The following is a 15,583-nucleotide window of genomic DNA, read 5'->3' on the forward strand; positions in this document are numbered from 1 at the left end:
CTGTGACTTTAGTGCCAGCTGTCTGAGGCTGCTGCTTCCATGAGGACTAACAGGGTGACAGGGGGGTGGAAAGAGTGAGCTGGGACAAGCATCCAGCCCGTGCCTGTGTCCCTGAGGCCAGGAGGTGACAGAGGCTGGTGACAGGTGAACCAAGGAGACTGACGATTTTTAGTCATCTGGTTTTCCCCAGGCTCTGTCTGTCTGGGGCTTGAGTCAAGAAACTGCCCTTGGCCTTTCCACGTTCTCTTTCGGAAACGGGGCAGCGGTGGGGACGGAGGAGGGCAGCTCAGCGCCTGCGGCCCCGTGGGCTGGACGTGGCGACGGGAGACCGTGCTCTGGTCTGCGGTCCTGGGGCGGGGGGCAGGCACCAGCATGAGAGTCCTGATGCTTTGGGGGAGCGGGAACACTCCGAGGACTCTTCGGACCCAAGTCCCTCTCCGTCTTTCAGAGCCCAGCACTGCTCCAGGGAAGTCTGGGGTGGGGGGAGCTGGGGACCTGGTGCCAAGGCCGGCTCGGCTAGCATGGGGTGGCCCTCTGTGCTGTCCCGGAGCCCGCAGAGGGCCAGGGTCTGGGGGGTGGTGCTGTCTACTGAGCAAAGACCTGCAGCTTCATCAGGAGGGCCCGCTGTGAGTGCTGGAGGTCGGCAGCTAAGTCCCTCCTCTGGCTCCACCTGCCTGGACGCAGTCGGTCATCCCCCTTCCCGGGAGCCTCACGGAATCCAGGTGCCAGGGACGGTGCCCGTTCCACCCAGAGGCCGGGTCCTTTCCCGCTCACTGCCTCATTACCCCGTTTTCTAGACACATGCACAACTGCTCAGAGAGGTTCACTAACCTGCCCAAAGCCACACAGCTTCCTGGCAAAACGAGGATTTGAACTCAAGGCCTCTGATCCCCAAACATGGCCTCTTGCCCCTGTCCCATGCTGCCTTGTCCACAGAGTCCATTTTACTGTGATAAAATGTCCTTTGATGTCCCTTGGCTAAGGGACATCATTTCTCCCGGGCCTCTGCATCAGCAAGAGCTGGGCTTCTCTTATGAAATAGCTCCCTTTCATTACGTGCGCTCCGCGGAACTCCTGACTGGTCATGCTCTTCTCTTTGTCCTGGCCCCCAGGAAGCTCAGACACAAATCTGAGGCCCAGCTCTGGCCACTCCCCAGCCTTCGCAGCCGGCACCGAGCACGCTAGTGGGACTCCACCCTCACCTTGTTTTCCTACTTTTATTTTTGCCGCCACCCCAGCCCCCTACCTCTTTTATTATTTATCTTGTCCCTTCCTTTTTTTCTTCTTTGGTTGGAGCAGGAAGAACTGAGCAAACAGAGTAAAATCATGGGCTGCAATTTTTGCAGTTCGGAAAAGATTTTCACATGAAGAAATTGATACGCTAGGAAGAAAGTCCTTCGTCTGCTACTGTGACCTGACTTGCCGCTCAGAAAACAGGGTCTCCTGTGGCACTTCCCAGAGTGCCACTGGGGATGGGAGGTCGGGGGTGTTTGGGAGCCCCTCCCTGGGGTTGGAACCAGTTTGCTCCCTCTTGGAAGCTGTCCCCAGGGAGTGAGTGGGCCTTGCACACGGCGAGGGAGAATGTCCTTGCTAAGGGACAGGCTGCGTGGAGGGCAGGGCCACTTCTCTGAGAGTGTGTCCAGGATGACCGTGACCTGGGGGTGAGCGCGCCAGGAGCAAGTTCCCGGCGTCCGTCTGCACTTCTTGCCGCTGTCCCACGCTGTGGTGGCTGCTTGGTGTCCACCTTGGCCCAGGGACCGGCTGGGGGCAGCCCACACCCACTTCTGCGGCCAGCTCTGTGCGACCTTACCCAGGTCCCTCTGCCTCGCCAGTCCCGAGTCCTCGGCTTGCAGCAAGGACCGGGCGGCATCGGCCATTCTCAGCCCCAGTGCGGACGCGGGCTGGGCGTCGCAGGGTGTCGCAGGCCGGCGAGCATTACTGGTCATAACGGACTGGTGCCAGCACCTGCAGCAGACACCGGGTCGTCCCGATAACAGGGTCACTGCCCCTTACTTGTGTGCCAAGTGTTTTCTCGAAGGGCAGAAGCGAGTGGAGTTCCAGCAGCTTCCAGGAATTGGGCCTGCCCCCGTCCCCTCGGCCTCTGCCGACCTGAATGACGCTTTCCCTAGACCCGGGTTTCTCCGCGGGGGCAACGGGGCTCCCCCAGGGACATGTGGCAACGTCTGAAGGCTGGAGGAGGAGGAGGGCCACTGGTTCCTTCATCACACGGGACAGCCCCTCCCCCCCCAAACCCAGCAGTGTCGAGGGTGGGAAACCTGCCCAGTCTCGAGACAGCTGATGACAGATCCATAACCCTTGGGGCCGTCTCGCGTGATCATGGTGCGCCTGAGTTACACCCCATGGAACTTTCCAGCACGACTTTTGGCTGCAGGGGTGTCAGGTAGTGGCATCAAAATCTGGGAACCCCCAGAGGCATATCCTTGATTTTCTTCCCCCAATTGCTCCTCCTTCGGCCTTACCCCCTTTGGATGTGGGGCCACGACCTGGCATAGCCCCCAAATCTGGCTATCACCCTTCATCCCTTGCCTGCCTACAGCCTTGCCTCCACTTCCCCCTGTCTGCTCTGCTGTTTAGCCCAGGCTGCCGTCGGGTCACCTGCAGCCACGTCCAGATGTGTCCTGCATGGCCCCTGCCTCCTGGAATCTCCACGTGCAGCTGGAGGGTCTTTTAAAAACATAACTCAGACCACCTTTCCCCCCTGCCTCGAGCCCCCCACGGCAGAGACCTGTAAAATAGCAGGGGTTCCGGCCCTGGCCTCAGTCTTGCTGGCCTCCCAGTCCCTCTCCTTCTCCCCCATCCTCACCGGGCTCTTTTGTGGCTGGGGGCCTCGGCTTGCCCCCGCCAATTTCTGGAAGGCTTGCCCTCAGCTCTTTTTTGTGGTTCAGGTTTGGGCTTAAACATGCCCGTCCCTGAGCTCCCCCTGTCCCCTCGACTGCCCGGCAGTGGCTCCAGCCCCTCCCCACAAACACCCTTGCTGTTTCCATCAGGACACAATCAGCGCCCAGAAGCGCCAAGTCCCCTGTGAGAATGTCGGTCCCAGGAGAGCATGGACCTGTCTGTCCCGTCCACAGCTGTGACCAGAGCTCCCCATGTCTGACACGGGCCAGGTGCTCAGCGAGCATGTGTGGAATGAACGAATGAATACAAGCGTGCCCGGCGGGCAGGTGACTTGCAGCCCGCGCGTGTGTCTCAGCGGAGACAAGGTTAGAACCACTGAACTCAGTGATCTCAAAGGCTTCGAGCTGGAGAAAACCCCCTCCTCCTGCGTGAGTGTTCCGTCAGGCCAAATTGAACCGGATTCAACCTGGAAGCTATGGGGCAGGGACCCTCTGGGGCTTGTGTGGCAGAAAGTCAGAGATGGGAGGAATGTTCCAGGTTATCCAGGCCCTGTTTTCAAATGAGGAGACAGAAAAAGCCCACCAGGGCTGTCATCTGAGCACACTGCCGCTCCCGTCTGGCAGTGCCATTCTTTGCCTCCCTCCCTTCTGAGCCCCTGGGCCAGGTGACCTGAAGCCCCTTCCTATCATGTACTTCTGTGACTGTGTTCTGGAAATCCTCGGCGTCTGGGCTGTCTGTGGAGACTGATACAGGGATTTGATTGGAAGACCTGCTGTTTTCCTACGGAGTTTTTCTGAAGCCCCTGACATGGGGGTCCTCCAAAGCTGGCTCAGTGGTGGCACCATTAAGTCAGTCTCCAGGCTGTGGTCCCCCTAGACCTCCAGCTTCTCCTCACCAAGTCAGCTAGCTCCAGTTAAAGAAAGAAAGGAGTAAAGAACAGAGGAGGGTAGAGAAGAGATGGAGAACAGAGCAGTAAAGGAAGACACATCTGAGAAAGGGCCAGAACCCTCCAGAACCCCTTCCAGAACCACTGGAGAATGACCACTAGTGATGGAGCGTGTGCAGGAAGGGAGAACACCCCACTATGGACTACGTGATTGTATTCCCCCAAATTCCTATGTCAAAGACCTAGTCCTCAATGCGGACAACGGTATTTAGAGACAGGACTTTGGAGGTAATTAGGGTTAGATGAGGTCATGAGGGTAGCAGGGTCCTCATGATGGGATTTTCGTCCTTATAAGAAGGGACCGAGAGCCAGCTCCCTCTCTCCAGCCCTCACCAGGAACCGAATCAGCCAGCGCCTTGCTCTAGGACTTCCCAGCCCCCAGAACCAGGAGCAGTAGGATCTGTTGTCTGAGCCACCCAGTCTGCCGTATTTTATTAAATCAGCCTGCACTGACTATATCAACTCCCCCTTACCTGCCCCTTCCCAAATCCGTGTGAAAAAAGGATGGAATAAAGAATAAAGAATTTCCCCCGAGCAGCGGAAAGCAGAGCCCCTACGGTCAACCTGAGCTGTGATCCGGACAGCGGACAGCGATGCTCAGGAGCTGTGAATGTCTTAATCCTCATTTTCTACACCAATAAAAGGCAGATAATTAATATTTACCTTGAAGTGTTGTTGGCAATTACATGAACTCATGTGAGTCTTGTGTGAAGGTCTTCAATAAGCAATGGCTGTTTGTATTAACACCGGGGGCAAAGGAGGGCCCGAGGGGGAAGTGATTAGCAGGTGGCCCTCAGCGCAGCGGAGGCAGAGTGCCTATTCGGGTGGCTGACCCCCACCTGGGCTCGAATGAACAGGCTGCGTATGGGTCACCGCGAGAGAACATGAAAGCAAACACGGAGAGGAAGAGTGTCCAGCCCAGTGCCAGGGCTGGAGTGGGTGGAGAAAGGCCAGTATGCGGAGCAAGCCTCCCTGAGTGGTTCCAAGTTGGGCATGTGGTTTAGGGCAGAGCTTCTCGGCTGACCTGCCCTGACAGTTCCAGGTGTGCTGGAAGAGTGAGGCCCTGGGCAGGGCTGGGCAGCTGGAGACCCTCGGGGAGATGGCCAGGCTGTCCTCCCCTCCCACTCCCCTGGGGTACAGTGCTAAGATTTTCTTTTTTTTCTGAGTGACACGGTGTGAATAAAGGCTGGGTACACTGGTGTAGGGGGTGCTGCCCAGGTGAAGAAGGCGAACATGATGGAGGCAAAGGACTCCCTCACTCTCAGGTTCCAGAACCTTCTCTGTACCTTCCCCTGCAGTGCCCAGCACAGAGCTGGCACAGAGTAGGCACAGGGGCCACCCTTGGCATCAACGCTGCCATCTTAATGTTCTGGCAGAGCTGTGATGGGGACATGGGGGACATGGGACTGGACAGCACTGCTGAGGCCGAGCTTTGCCCAGACTGTCTGCTCTGGGCCCAGAGCCCCCCCCCCCCCCGATGGCAGCACAGTGACCAGCAGTCCCAGCAAGTGCTCCAGAGTTAGCGGTGGGTGTCAGGGCCTTGGAATGTGGGCTGAGTCTCCTCTTCCTCTCTGTGTCTACACAGGGTCTTCTGTCCCTGGCACACAGTTTGTTCACGTGCTAAACCTGCCCAACTCCAAAATGCATTAGAGACTGAACAAATGATGGTTGATGATGACTTTGATTGAAAAAAGATTGCCCTTTCCTATGTCCCCAACCCTGGCTGGGTGTCACCAAAGATACAAAGAATAAGATGAGGGTCTCAGGGAGACAGGGTTGGGGGCAGATGTTGTAGCAGGGACAGGCCAGTGCAGGACACAGTGGAAGGAGAGAAGAAAAAGAGACAGACAGAGACAAGCAGACACAGGGAGATCGAGAGACAAAGACTGAGAGAAAGAGAGCGAGACATAGACAAAGACAGAAAGAGAACAGAAGAGTGTGTTATGCAATTTGTGTATCAGTTGTGCATTCCCACTTCTAAATGCCTTCATGCTGCCGCCAGCCCGACCTCAGAGCTGGGCTCCACTGGGTAGTCAAGTACTTGGTTCTATTTTTAATGGCAACCCAGAAGCTGTTTGGGAAAAGGCAGGATGATATGGTGAGAAGAGCTTTGTAGTGAGACAAAGGCTCAAATCTGGCCCGGCTGCCCCCTACCTGGGTGCCTCTGGGCAAGTCCCTGAACCTCTCTGCACCTGTTTCCTCATCTGCAGATGGGGGTGAAGCCAGCGCCCTCACATGGCTGTCGTGGGCATGCCACGTGGTAACATGCACAAGCCTCTGCGCACTTGAATATTTTGACACTTTCCCAGCGAGGGGTGGGTAGCAGGGGAGACGCAGCTCAGGGGGGAGAGAGAGGCTGAGGCAGGGTCAGCCCTGGAGGAGCTGGGAGCAGCAGTCTCCACACAGCCCTGCCAGTCTGCAGGGGCGCCTCAGGTACACCAAGGCTGGGCTCTCCTGGCCTGGCATCATTTACCGGAAACAACCAGGAAATGAATCCCCTGTTTTCGAGTTGCCAGCAGACCTTCAGGGTACTGCTGTTGCATCCAGGGTTTTATTAGCTGCCTGCTGCAGTATCTGCTCAGTTTCAGCTCAGCTCTTTTTCTTTACCTTTTTTCCCCCCATTTTGGTTTGGACATAATGTTTTGGGGTATGGTGTAAGAGACCAGGTGGAAATAATGCATTTTACACACAGAAGTCAACATGGAGGTAACCCTCCCTCCACACCCCCGGGGGAAGGAACTGGGGTTACGGTGCTGCCCGGGTCTCAGCCCCGGCCACTTGCTAACAGGTGGAAGCATCGTAGGTGGTATCGCACAGCTGAGAGCTGCTGCTCTCCGGATGTGCGTTTATGAGATAAACAGGCAGTTCCCACCCAGGCTGAGGGACTGTCACAATGATTGCAACCACAACAAGGAACCTCGAACCGGCTCTCCCAGCCCTGGGTCCTAGGAGGATGTTCTGGCCCTCAGATGTGGCCTGGTTTGCCCCCCAGAGCCCCTGAGCTTTGGGAAATGAGACAGAGGCAGCCCAGTTCTCTCTGTGAAGTCCCCCAGATGGCTCCCTCTGCCAGCAGAGCCAGCTGCCCAGATCAGCCTGAGGCTCTCTTGATGAACACCGGAGTGCAAACGGCTCGAGGCAGCTGGCAAGATGCTAAGTGCAGCATTAATCCTAATTAGGATGAAGAATTAATAAAGAGGCCAGGCTTGCCGGAGTAGAGGAGTTAGTTCCAATTTCCCCTGGGAAACTGGAAGGCCCCAGGTCCACGTGTGCCTTCGGGTGGCGCCGGTGGTGGCGTGACTTACCGCACCGGGCAGCTGGCACCCGGTGGAGCTTGTGAGGGAGAACACAAGGGCACTGCAGCCCCTGCTCTGCATCCGACTCAGGTGCTGTGGCAGGTAGTGACGTGGGTACATTCTCCAGAGGAGAGGAGTAGGTGTTCATGATCTGAGCAATTGCACACCAAAAAATGATGTTTTTCAAAAGGAAAGAGGAGGGTGTGATCGTGGGCCCACCGGCTCCTTTGTGTGGCTGTTTCCCCAACTACTGATTGCACATTTCTGTTACCTGAAGACTCCACTGAGCCCTGGCATTAAGCTCCAGGTTGCAAAGGGCAAAGCAGCCCCGTTTGGGAGTGGGTGTGGGAGCCAGGGGTGAGCAAGGTTCCCCACCAGAACCAGTGTGGTCTGGAGGCGGGGGAAGGGGGACGTTCAAGTTCGCCAAGCAGACCCAGCTTCACAAAGCCTCTTTTCAGATGACTCCAAATGCGGCCAGAAAAGGGCTATCGTTTAAAGAGCTCCCTCCAACCTCCACCCAGATCCAACCTCGCTGGAGGATCTGCAGGGGCCGCAGCTGCGGCGGGAAGGCTAGGTATAAGAAGGAACTTCCCGAAGAACTGAGGGGCGGAGTTAACACACGGGAAAAGGTGACAGAAAGAGAGGAAATTCTGTCCAAGGATTTTTGAAAAATCAAAGGATCTCTCCACCAACTCCCACCACCCAGCCCCCAGTCTGAGAGCCAAGACCAAGCAGCACGACCTGGCCGGGACCAGACGGCCCCTCCGCAGCCACCTGTTAGTTCAAGTTCCGCAGCTGGGCGGGAGGGCGCCCGGAAGGCGCTGAAGCTGCGCGCATCCCCGCGTCGGAGGCGTCCGGGCCCCTCCCCGAAGGAGCCGACAGTGGGGGACCCAATCCGCGCTGCAGAGGCAACCCAACCCTACCGCACCTCCAGCTCGGCCTCAGGGCGCTTGGGGGGTCGCAGCGCCCCGCCCCGACGGACGACCACGCCCCTCCCAGGCCGGTCCCCGAACTCAGCTCGCCCCAGGCACCCCAGAGTCCCGTGGAGGTCTCCGCAGCTTCCCTGCCCAGGGGCCGCGACCCAGGGCTCGCCGCCTCAGTTGGGGGAGACTCCGGGTCGCTCCCCTCACCCGTCCCCCACTGCGCCGGGAGGAAGGGCCGGCGGCCCCGAGGAAGAACGGGCGGGCGTTGGGCTGGGGCGACCAGGCTCCCCCAAACTCCCTCGAGCCGAGCCCCCATCCCCGCCCCCAGCCCTGCGCCCGGCCCGGAGCGAGCGCCGAGCGGCCCCGGCGCGCCCCGCCCCCGGTCGGCCCCGCCCCAGGATGGCCAGTTCCCATAGCAATCGCACAGACACCGGTTGCCAAGCAACCCCTCCCCCTCCGCCCTCCCCTCCTCTCGGGTCCGCTCCCCCCAAACCCCAGCCTCCTCCCGCCCCCTCTCCAGCCTCCACCTCCCCCGGGGGCGCCGGCGCGGCCCCTGGGGATCTCTCGGGTCCTGGGCTACGCGCGCGCGCGTGAGTTTCGGTGTGTTTCATTGTGTCTGCGGGCGAGGGGGTGTGCGTGTGCGAGTGGAGAGTTTGGGATCGGTGTGTCGGGGAGGTCCCCAACCAGGAGGGACGCCAGTTGGTGCACAGCTGGCTGCTAGGGGACCCGCCCGTCCGCTCCGGCTCTTTGTGTCTCGCGCGGAGCCGGCGCCGCGCCCACCCCCTCCCCGGCCCGCGCCCGGGCTGTGCGTGTGTGTGTCGGGGGGAGGGGTCGGGCCGGCCGTACCTTCGATGCAGCACACCCGCCACAGCCCCGAGTGGGTGAGGTCGCCGCGGGCGCGGCGGGGCGGGGGCCCGTCGTCCATGGTCAGGTTGGTGCCGTTGCAGATGTGCGCGCTGGAGTAGAGCCAGTAGTCGGTGCCGATGGCGATGGCCATGAGCGAGAAGGCGGCGAAGGCTCCGGCCGTGGTCAGCAGCATCTGCAGCCCGCGGTCGCATCGCACCATGGTGGGCGCCTCATAGTCCGCCGCCCGCCGGCCCGGCCCGCCGCGCCCGCCCGCCCTCCTCCCTCCGCGCGCCGCTCCCGGGGCGCCGGGGCTGGGGGCCGAGGGCCGGGGGGCGGCGCCGCGCTGCGCGCTCCGACCCCGCGCTCCGGCCGCGCCGGGGCTCAAACTCCGAGGCGCGGCGGCGAGTGCGGGCTGCGCGGGCCGCCGGTGGGCTGGCGGCGGCGGCCGGGGGCTCCTCCCTCTCGGCCCGCCCTCCCCGCTCGGCCCGCGCCTCCGCCCCGCGCCCTCCGCGCCTCCCCCGCCGCCGCCGCCGCCGCCGCGCTCCGGGCCCGCGCCCCGCTCCTCTCGGCGCCGCCCCTCGCGCCTCGGCCCCCGCCCGGCCCGCGCTCCCCGCGCTCCCCGCGCTCCGCTCTCCCCCAGCCCGGATTGCACCCCGCCCGCTCCCTCCCCGCGCTCGCGCGCGCTCTCTTCCTCTCCCAGGGTTCATTCACATTATTAGAGCGAAGGAAGCCAAGGCAAGGGTTCCCCAGGAGGACCGAAGGGAACTGCATCTCCAGCCACCTCTCTAACCCAACCCAGGACACCCAGCCTCCCCTTAGACGGCCCTGGGAACCCTTTAATGTGCGCGGTGGGGTGTGTGAGTGGCGGAGGTGGGAGGATGTCCCTCATGTCCCCTTGCACAGATATGTGTCTTTACCTGGCCAGAAAGGTAGAGGCGTGAGTGTGGGCGTAAGTGTTCTGGCCAGATTTCCAGAAGCCCCAGATGTGGGTCACAGCTGGGAGACACAGCAAGCCAAGCCAGGCCCTGGCCATCCCCCTCCCAACCCAGGTGGCTCCTGCCTGGGCCAGCTCTTCCTGACCTCCTCGCAGGGCTGGGAGGACCCTGGCTTTGAGATTGAGGGAGAAGGGGGCTGTCAGAGAGAGGTCTTTGGGGGACAGCATAGGATCCCTGCTTTCTAGAGGGGTGGTGAGGTTGGCAGTGAAGACGGGGCTCTCCTCCGTGATCACATTTCTGGAGGTGCATTACTGCTAGAGCCCAGCAATGCCCCGGTTGTATTAGATTCAAATATTTCAGTCCCCAGCGTTTTCCTTCTTCTTCATACCCTAATTTCGCTTTGCCTTTCGCTCTGCTCTACTCGAGCTTAAGTGGCTTTCCCTCACCTCCTCCCCCTTATTGCCAGCCTCTACCCTAAGCCATGCTGGCTTCACTTAATTGCCTTTGCTGCTGGCATGATCCCAACCTGGACTCCCTCCCTTCTTCTGGGAGCCAGTCCAGGCTCCTCCTCCTCCACGACCCAGCTCCAAACCCTTCCCTCCAGGAGGCTCTCAGACCAACAGCCCGAGGTCCAGCGGTCCTGGACTTCACACCTCCTTTGTGGCACCTTCTCTGGCCCCTGATCCCCAGAGAGTCGCTGTTCTCTCTCCCACTGGATTATGAGCCTTTCCTGTGTCTGCCATTTATGGCAAGAGCTTAACAAGTGTTTGCTGAGAGGTGTTTCTTGCCCCCTGGAAAATTATAGCCTGATAGGGAGGAATAGATCCTATAAATAAAAGGGAAAAAACATCACAAGGACCAGACTGGCTGCATCAATTAGCATTTGTTGGCCTCTTCAACCTTTGGGGTATCTATTCTGCCTTTCAAGTCGAAAAGGACAAAGGTCATCACCTCTTTTACTTTTACCCACTTGCCGCCTAGTCTGGTGTTCTGCACACAGCAGGTGCCCAATGTGTGTCTGAGTGGATCGGAAGGTGTGAGATGGCTTGCTCTGGCTCAGAACAGGGCTGCCCACCTCTGTCCCTAATATCCACAAGGATTAAGTCTAGGTTCTGTTCTCAGAAGCTGCTGGAAAGATGAATCGTAAGCTTTTCTTTTCTTTTTTTTTAGGATCAAATTCTTGTTTCAAATAATATCATAAATGGAAGCCCAACATAAATAAACCAGGTCTCCTACCAGTGAGCCCTGTAGGTAAGAGCCGACACTGCTCCAGTTGAATGAGTACTGCTATCCATCCACCCACACCACCCCCTGCAGCCCACAGAGCACCTCTGTGGACCTCGGGTTCCATGAAACATGGTGTCAAAACTGACATCCTGAGCTGGTTACTGGGGTTACTTAGGAACATTCCCTCCATCCCATCCTCCTAGCAACCTTCCTCAAGGACTTTGGGAGAAACAAATGGAAGTGAGACACATGAATCTGATGCTCAGGGAGTGGAGAGCTGTAGCTTCCCCCAGTCTCCTATTAGGTAAGGGAGATATCAGGTAGGTGGTGAGACCCTCCTCCAAGCAAGCAGTCCTCATGTTAATCCCATGGGAGACAAAACAGACCTCCCCATTCATCACAGCTATAATAGACCAGTTCTCACCCCTCCACTCTCAGAGGAGCGTGTGGGAGAGTTGAGAGAGCACTGGACTGGGAGCCCAGACAGTCACCATCTGGTGCTGGCTCCAGGACTAACTGGCAGGGTGATCTGGACAAGCCAAAACCACCAGGGAGGAAGACACCTCTTTAGTGCACCTCTCAGAGTTTTTTGAGGGTCAAGAAAGCCTTGCACATTGCATGCACTTAGCAGCATTTGTGGAATGAGTAGTAAATGCTGCCTGTTCTACCTTTTTTTTTTTTTTTTTTTTTTTGAAACAGTGAGCCTAACACTGTCTGGGGGACATATATTACATTCACTGTTTGTTCTTTTTAAGATTTTTTTATTGCTCTCCTTTTTGTTTGTTTGTTTGGTTGGTTTATAGATGATGTTTCGCTCTGTTGCCCAGGCTGGAGTGCAGTGGCTTGATCATAGCTCATTGCCTTGAACCCGCAGGCTAAAGTGATCATCCTGCCTCAGCCTCCCCAGTATCTAAGACTATGGGCACATGCTGCCATGCCCAGCCCTGTTTTAAATTTTTGTAGAGATGGGGTCTCACTCTGTTGCCCAGGCTGGCCTGGAACTCCTGTGATCAAGGGACCCTCCCACCTCTGCCTCCCGAGTCTCTGGGATTACAGGCGTGAGCCACTGTGCCCAGATACATTCACTATTAAATCTCACTCTTACCCCTGACACCTGGGGAATATGAGATGCAGAGAAGTTGAGTAACTTGCTCAAGATTTCACACCTGGAAGACGGTGGGGTCAGATCTTAGCTCAGGTCTGGGTGACTTCAAGGCCAGAGTTTCTAAAAGATGCTAAACAGCCTCTCGGCCATTGTCAAGTACTGCTTGGCTGTGTTGTTGTTAATTACCTGTTCATCCGGGGGACCCCAATGGGGGCCTGGCAGTCTGCTGCTCTGTTTGTGGACACCCAGCTGACAGCCATGCTGGGCCTTGAGGTTGTGAAGGTGTAGACTGTGGAGTCAAATAAGGACTTGACCGCAGGCAAAGGGAGCTGGCACAAACCCAAGACTGTCTGAGACCATTCATCATGCCTGGGTGAGCACAATTTAAATCTGGAAACTTCTGCTCAGCCGGATTAGAGAATTCTAAATGACAGTATTTAACTGCTGCCTGAGGACCCTGGAGTTTCTCCCGTGTGACACTTCCAGATTTGAGGGAGGGCTGTGTCCTTGCTTTGCTCAGGTGGAAGCTCTAGACTGGTCTTGCTCTGGAGAAACTGGACATTTGACATCTTTTCCCAGGGAGCTACCTGGTATAAATGTTACTTTTCAGGCAGGGGGCAAGTGATCACTCATACTGTCCCCTCTCAGGGCAGCTGAGAGGGTGGGAGTATTTGCCAGTCCCCTGGATTAGTCCTCCAAAACCGTCTTGTTCCACATGAGGCGGTTTCTTTCCCCCTCGCCGGGTCATTGGGGTAATTCCGCAGTTCTTCACTTTACCTTGGCTGTGGAGACAGAGCCTTAATGAGCTCAGAAGCCCGGACAAGCCCAACTCCAGGGTGCAGTAGCCGGGCAGCGGCCGTGGGAGAGGACACAGCGTCAGGGTGCTGACGCCACATAACGTCACGTGCACGTCAAGGTGGCCGGGCAGGCTGCCCCTGCTGTCGGGGAGGAGAGGGGACAGGCTTGGGGACATAGTCGCTCCCTGCCGCAGCTCTGAAAGCCTTTATTAAAAAGCTTCCTTTTCCCCCTTTGTCCTCTAGAAATCACGACCTTGTGTGGCAACTTTTGTAATATCTCATTTCCGTGCCCAGAGCAGATGGTTCTGGAGATTTCAGAAGGCTTAGTGAGGGGATTTGGGGAGCCTGGTGATATCGCAGGTGAATCGACACAGAGCGGTTTGGGGTTTCTATAGCCGAGGGCTGGGACGGTCTCTGAAGCTTCCGGGGCTTGGCTCGGCGTGGAGGCTTATCTGCAGCCCAGCCAGGCCGCGGCGTCCGAGAAGCATGCCCCGAGACCCGGGTGCCGACAGCCTCCCCTCCGTGAGATGGTGCACGCTGCAAGGACGACTTCCTCTTTTTCTTCATCTTTCAGTGGGTCCCTTTGAGGGACAGTGCGGATCAGAAAATGCTGCTTGGGTTTATGTATTCAAGTTTATTCCATTTCCTTTGCTTATCTCGGATGGCCCATTCACGCAAGGATGGAAGCTGGGTCCGGAGCATTCTTTTCCTAGCTCGGCCACAGTGAAACGGTGGCCGCTGGAAGTGCAGGGGAAGGGACGCAGCATTCAGTGGGTGCCCTCTGGGTGCCAGTCGCTTCATATACCCCGTTTCAGTGAATCATAACAGCCACCGTATAAGGTGACGCCTTTGCCCCCATTTTGTGGATGATGAACTTGCGGCCAATCAGAGGGCAAGTGTCTGAGCTAGGACTTGAACCCAGCTCTGCCTGGAGCATAGCCAGGCTCTGTCCCTTGCTACTCAGCGTCCCACACCCCAGAGGGTGCAGAGGCCACTCTGCCCACTTCTGCCTTCTCTCCATATTTACCCAGATGGAATCAAGTTCAAATGACTGTCCAAGTCATACATATGGGAGTGGAAAGGATAGGAAAGAGCTGCACCTTGCCAGCCAGTGGGGTGGACTAGACTCTCCATTTCCCAGGCAGGTAGGGGTTGGCTGATGGCAGGTGCTAGAAGCCACCGGCCTTGGGACCTGCCCCTCCCCCTCCTCCCTCTTGGCTCCCACGCCCCATGCCCACATTGGTGGTGGCCCAGAGCAGAGGGCACAAGGCCAGCCCCGAGCGCAGGTGCCCTGCAGCCCCTCTGAGACTCCTCTGGCCCCTGGCTGCTGCCCTCTCCTGGACATTTTCCATTTCCTGTCGGTGGGAGGAGCCCAGCGCCCAGCTGTCTGTGAAACAGCCAGCACCCCGTGAACGGTGGGTGACGTCTGTGTGGGCTGATCCAGGCCCGCGTGGATCCCGAGAGGGGCTGTGCCGGCGGCTGTGCCGGGCGGGGTCTCCCCCACTAGAATGTGTTCCAGAACCAGCCACGTGGATGAGCATGTTGACATGAACAGCCTGGCTTGGCCGAAGCTTCCGGCCCAGCACGCTTGAGAGTTAGCTGGTTATTCTGAGAACATTCTTTTCAAAACACTCTACAGGACAAACAGGCCGAGAGGTTCCTTTGTCCACAGCCAGCCTCTGAAACTGAGCCGGCTGTCAAAGGGTTGAGAAGGACTCCGAGGAAGAAACCATCTGCGCTCAGAGGCCGACGTGTTTGAAATGGGGGTGCGGGAGGCGGGTAGGGAAGGTGGCCAGTGACAACGCACTCTTCGACGAACGTGTGTCATTCGTGCTTTCACCGAAGCAGAGCTTTTAATTCCTAAAATATAACGGCCCTGTGCAGGGGCTGGAAGCAGGGGAAGCGTTTTAGGTGCAACTTTGCAGCTAAGTGCCTGGCTGCTGAATGAAAGGTTTGGCTCAGGGAAGGTCCCAGTAGTGTCGCCTTCAGAACCACACCTTCCCTTTCATCTCCCGCCTCCCTCTGCTCTCACCTGTCTGCTGGGGGAGGGGGTGGGTCGCTCCTGGCCCTCTGGGAGCTGTGCTTGCTGCTGGGTGGGAGGCTTGGCTTAATAGTGCAGATGTCTTTCTGGATCTCGGCTACCAATCCACTCTGCACTCTGCCTCCTCCGTCCGCTCCATTCCTGCTCGCTTTTTTTTTTGTCATTGAAGAGCTGCTGGGTCTTTGTTCCTTTTCTCTCCAAGGCCTTTTGATGACAGGGAAAGGGGAGGTCATCAGATGCAGGCTGACCCTGGTTTTCGTCCTGCTTGGCCATCTGCCACTGTGCAGCCTCGGATGAGTGGCTGAACCTCTCTCCGTCCCAGCTAAATGGGGGACCAAACACTTGCCTCATGAGATCATTGTGCAGATTCAAGAAGCCCGGGGAAAACATTAATGCAAAAACGTCAATTGCTTGTATTTACTGAGCACCTCAAAGGTACCAGCCTCCATTCTAAGTGCTTTGCCGTATATTAACTCGGTTGATTTTTTCCAAAATTCTTTAAGATGGGTACTAGTATTGAGCTCATTTTACCAAAGAGATGACGAAGGCCTGGAGAAGGTAAATCCATAACCCACGCTTATGATTTCTATGTAAATACATAATAAATAGTA

At 57.6% G+C, this 15,583-nt stretch overlaps 1 protein-coding gene across 1 annotated transcript in view; it reads right to left on the bottom strand.

Moving 5' to 3' along the window:
- CACNG4 (calcium voltage-gated channel auxiliary subunit gamma 4) overlaps positions 1–9,087 on the bottom strand; it is a 51,461-nt gene extending 42,374 nt beyond the window's left edge. Inside the window, exon 1 of the mRNA XM_012747496.3 lies at positions 8,868–9,087. Coding sequence (XP_012602950.2) covers positions 8,868–9,087 — 220 coding nt within the window. The remainder of the gene's footprint in view (positions 1–8,867) is intronic.
- Positions 9,088–15,583: the final 6,496 nt, after the last annotated feature.

The sequence above is a fragment of the Microcebus murinus genome, chromosome 18 (genome assembly GCF_040939455.1).
Source record: "Microcebus murinus isolate Inina chromosome 18, M.murinus_Inina_mat1.0, whole genome shotgun sequence".
NCBI lineage: Eukaryota > Metazoa > Chordata > Mammalia > Primates > Cheirogaleidae > Microcebus > Microcebus murinus.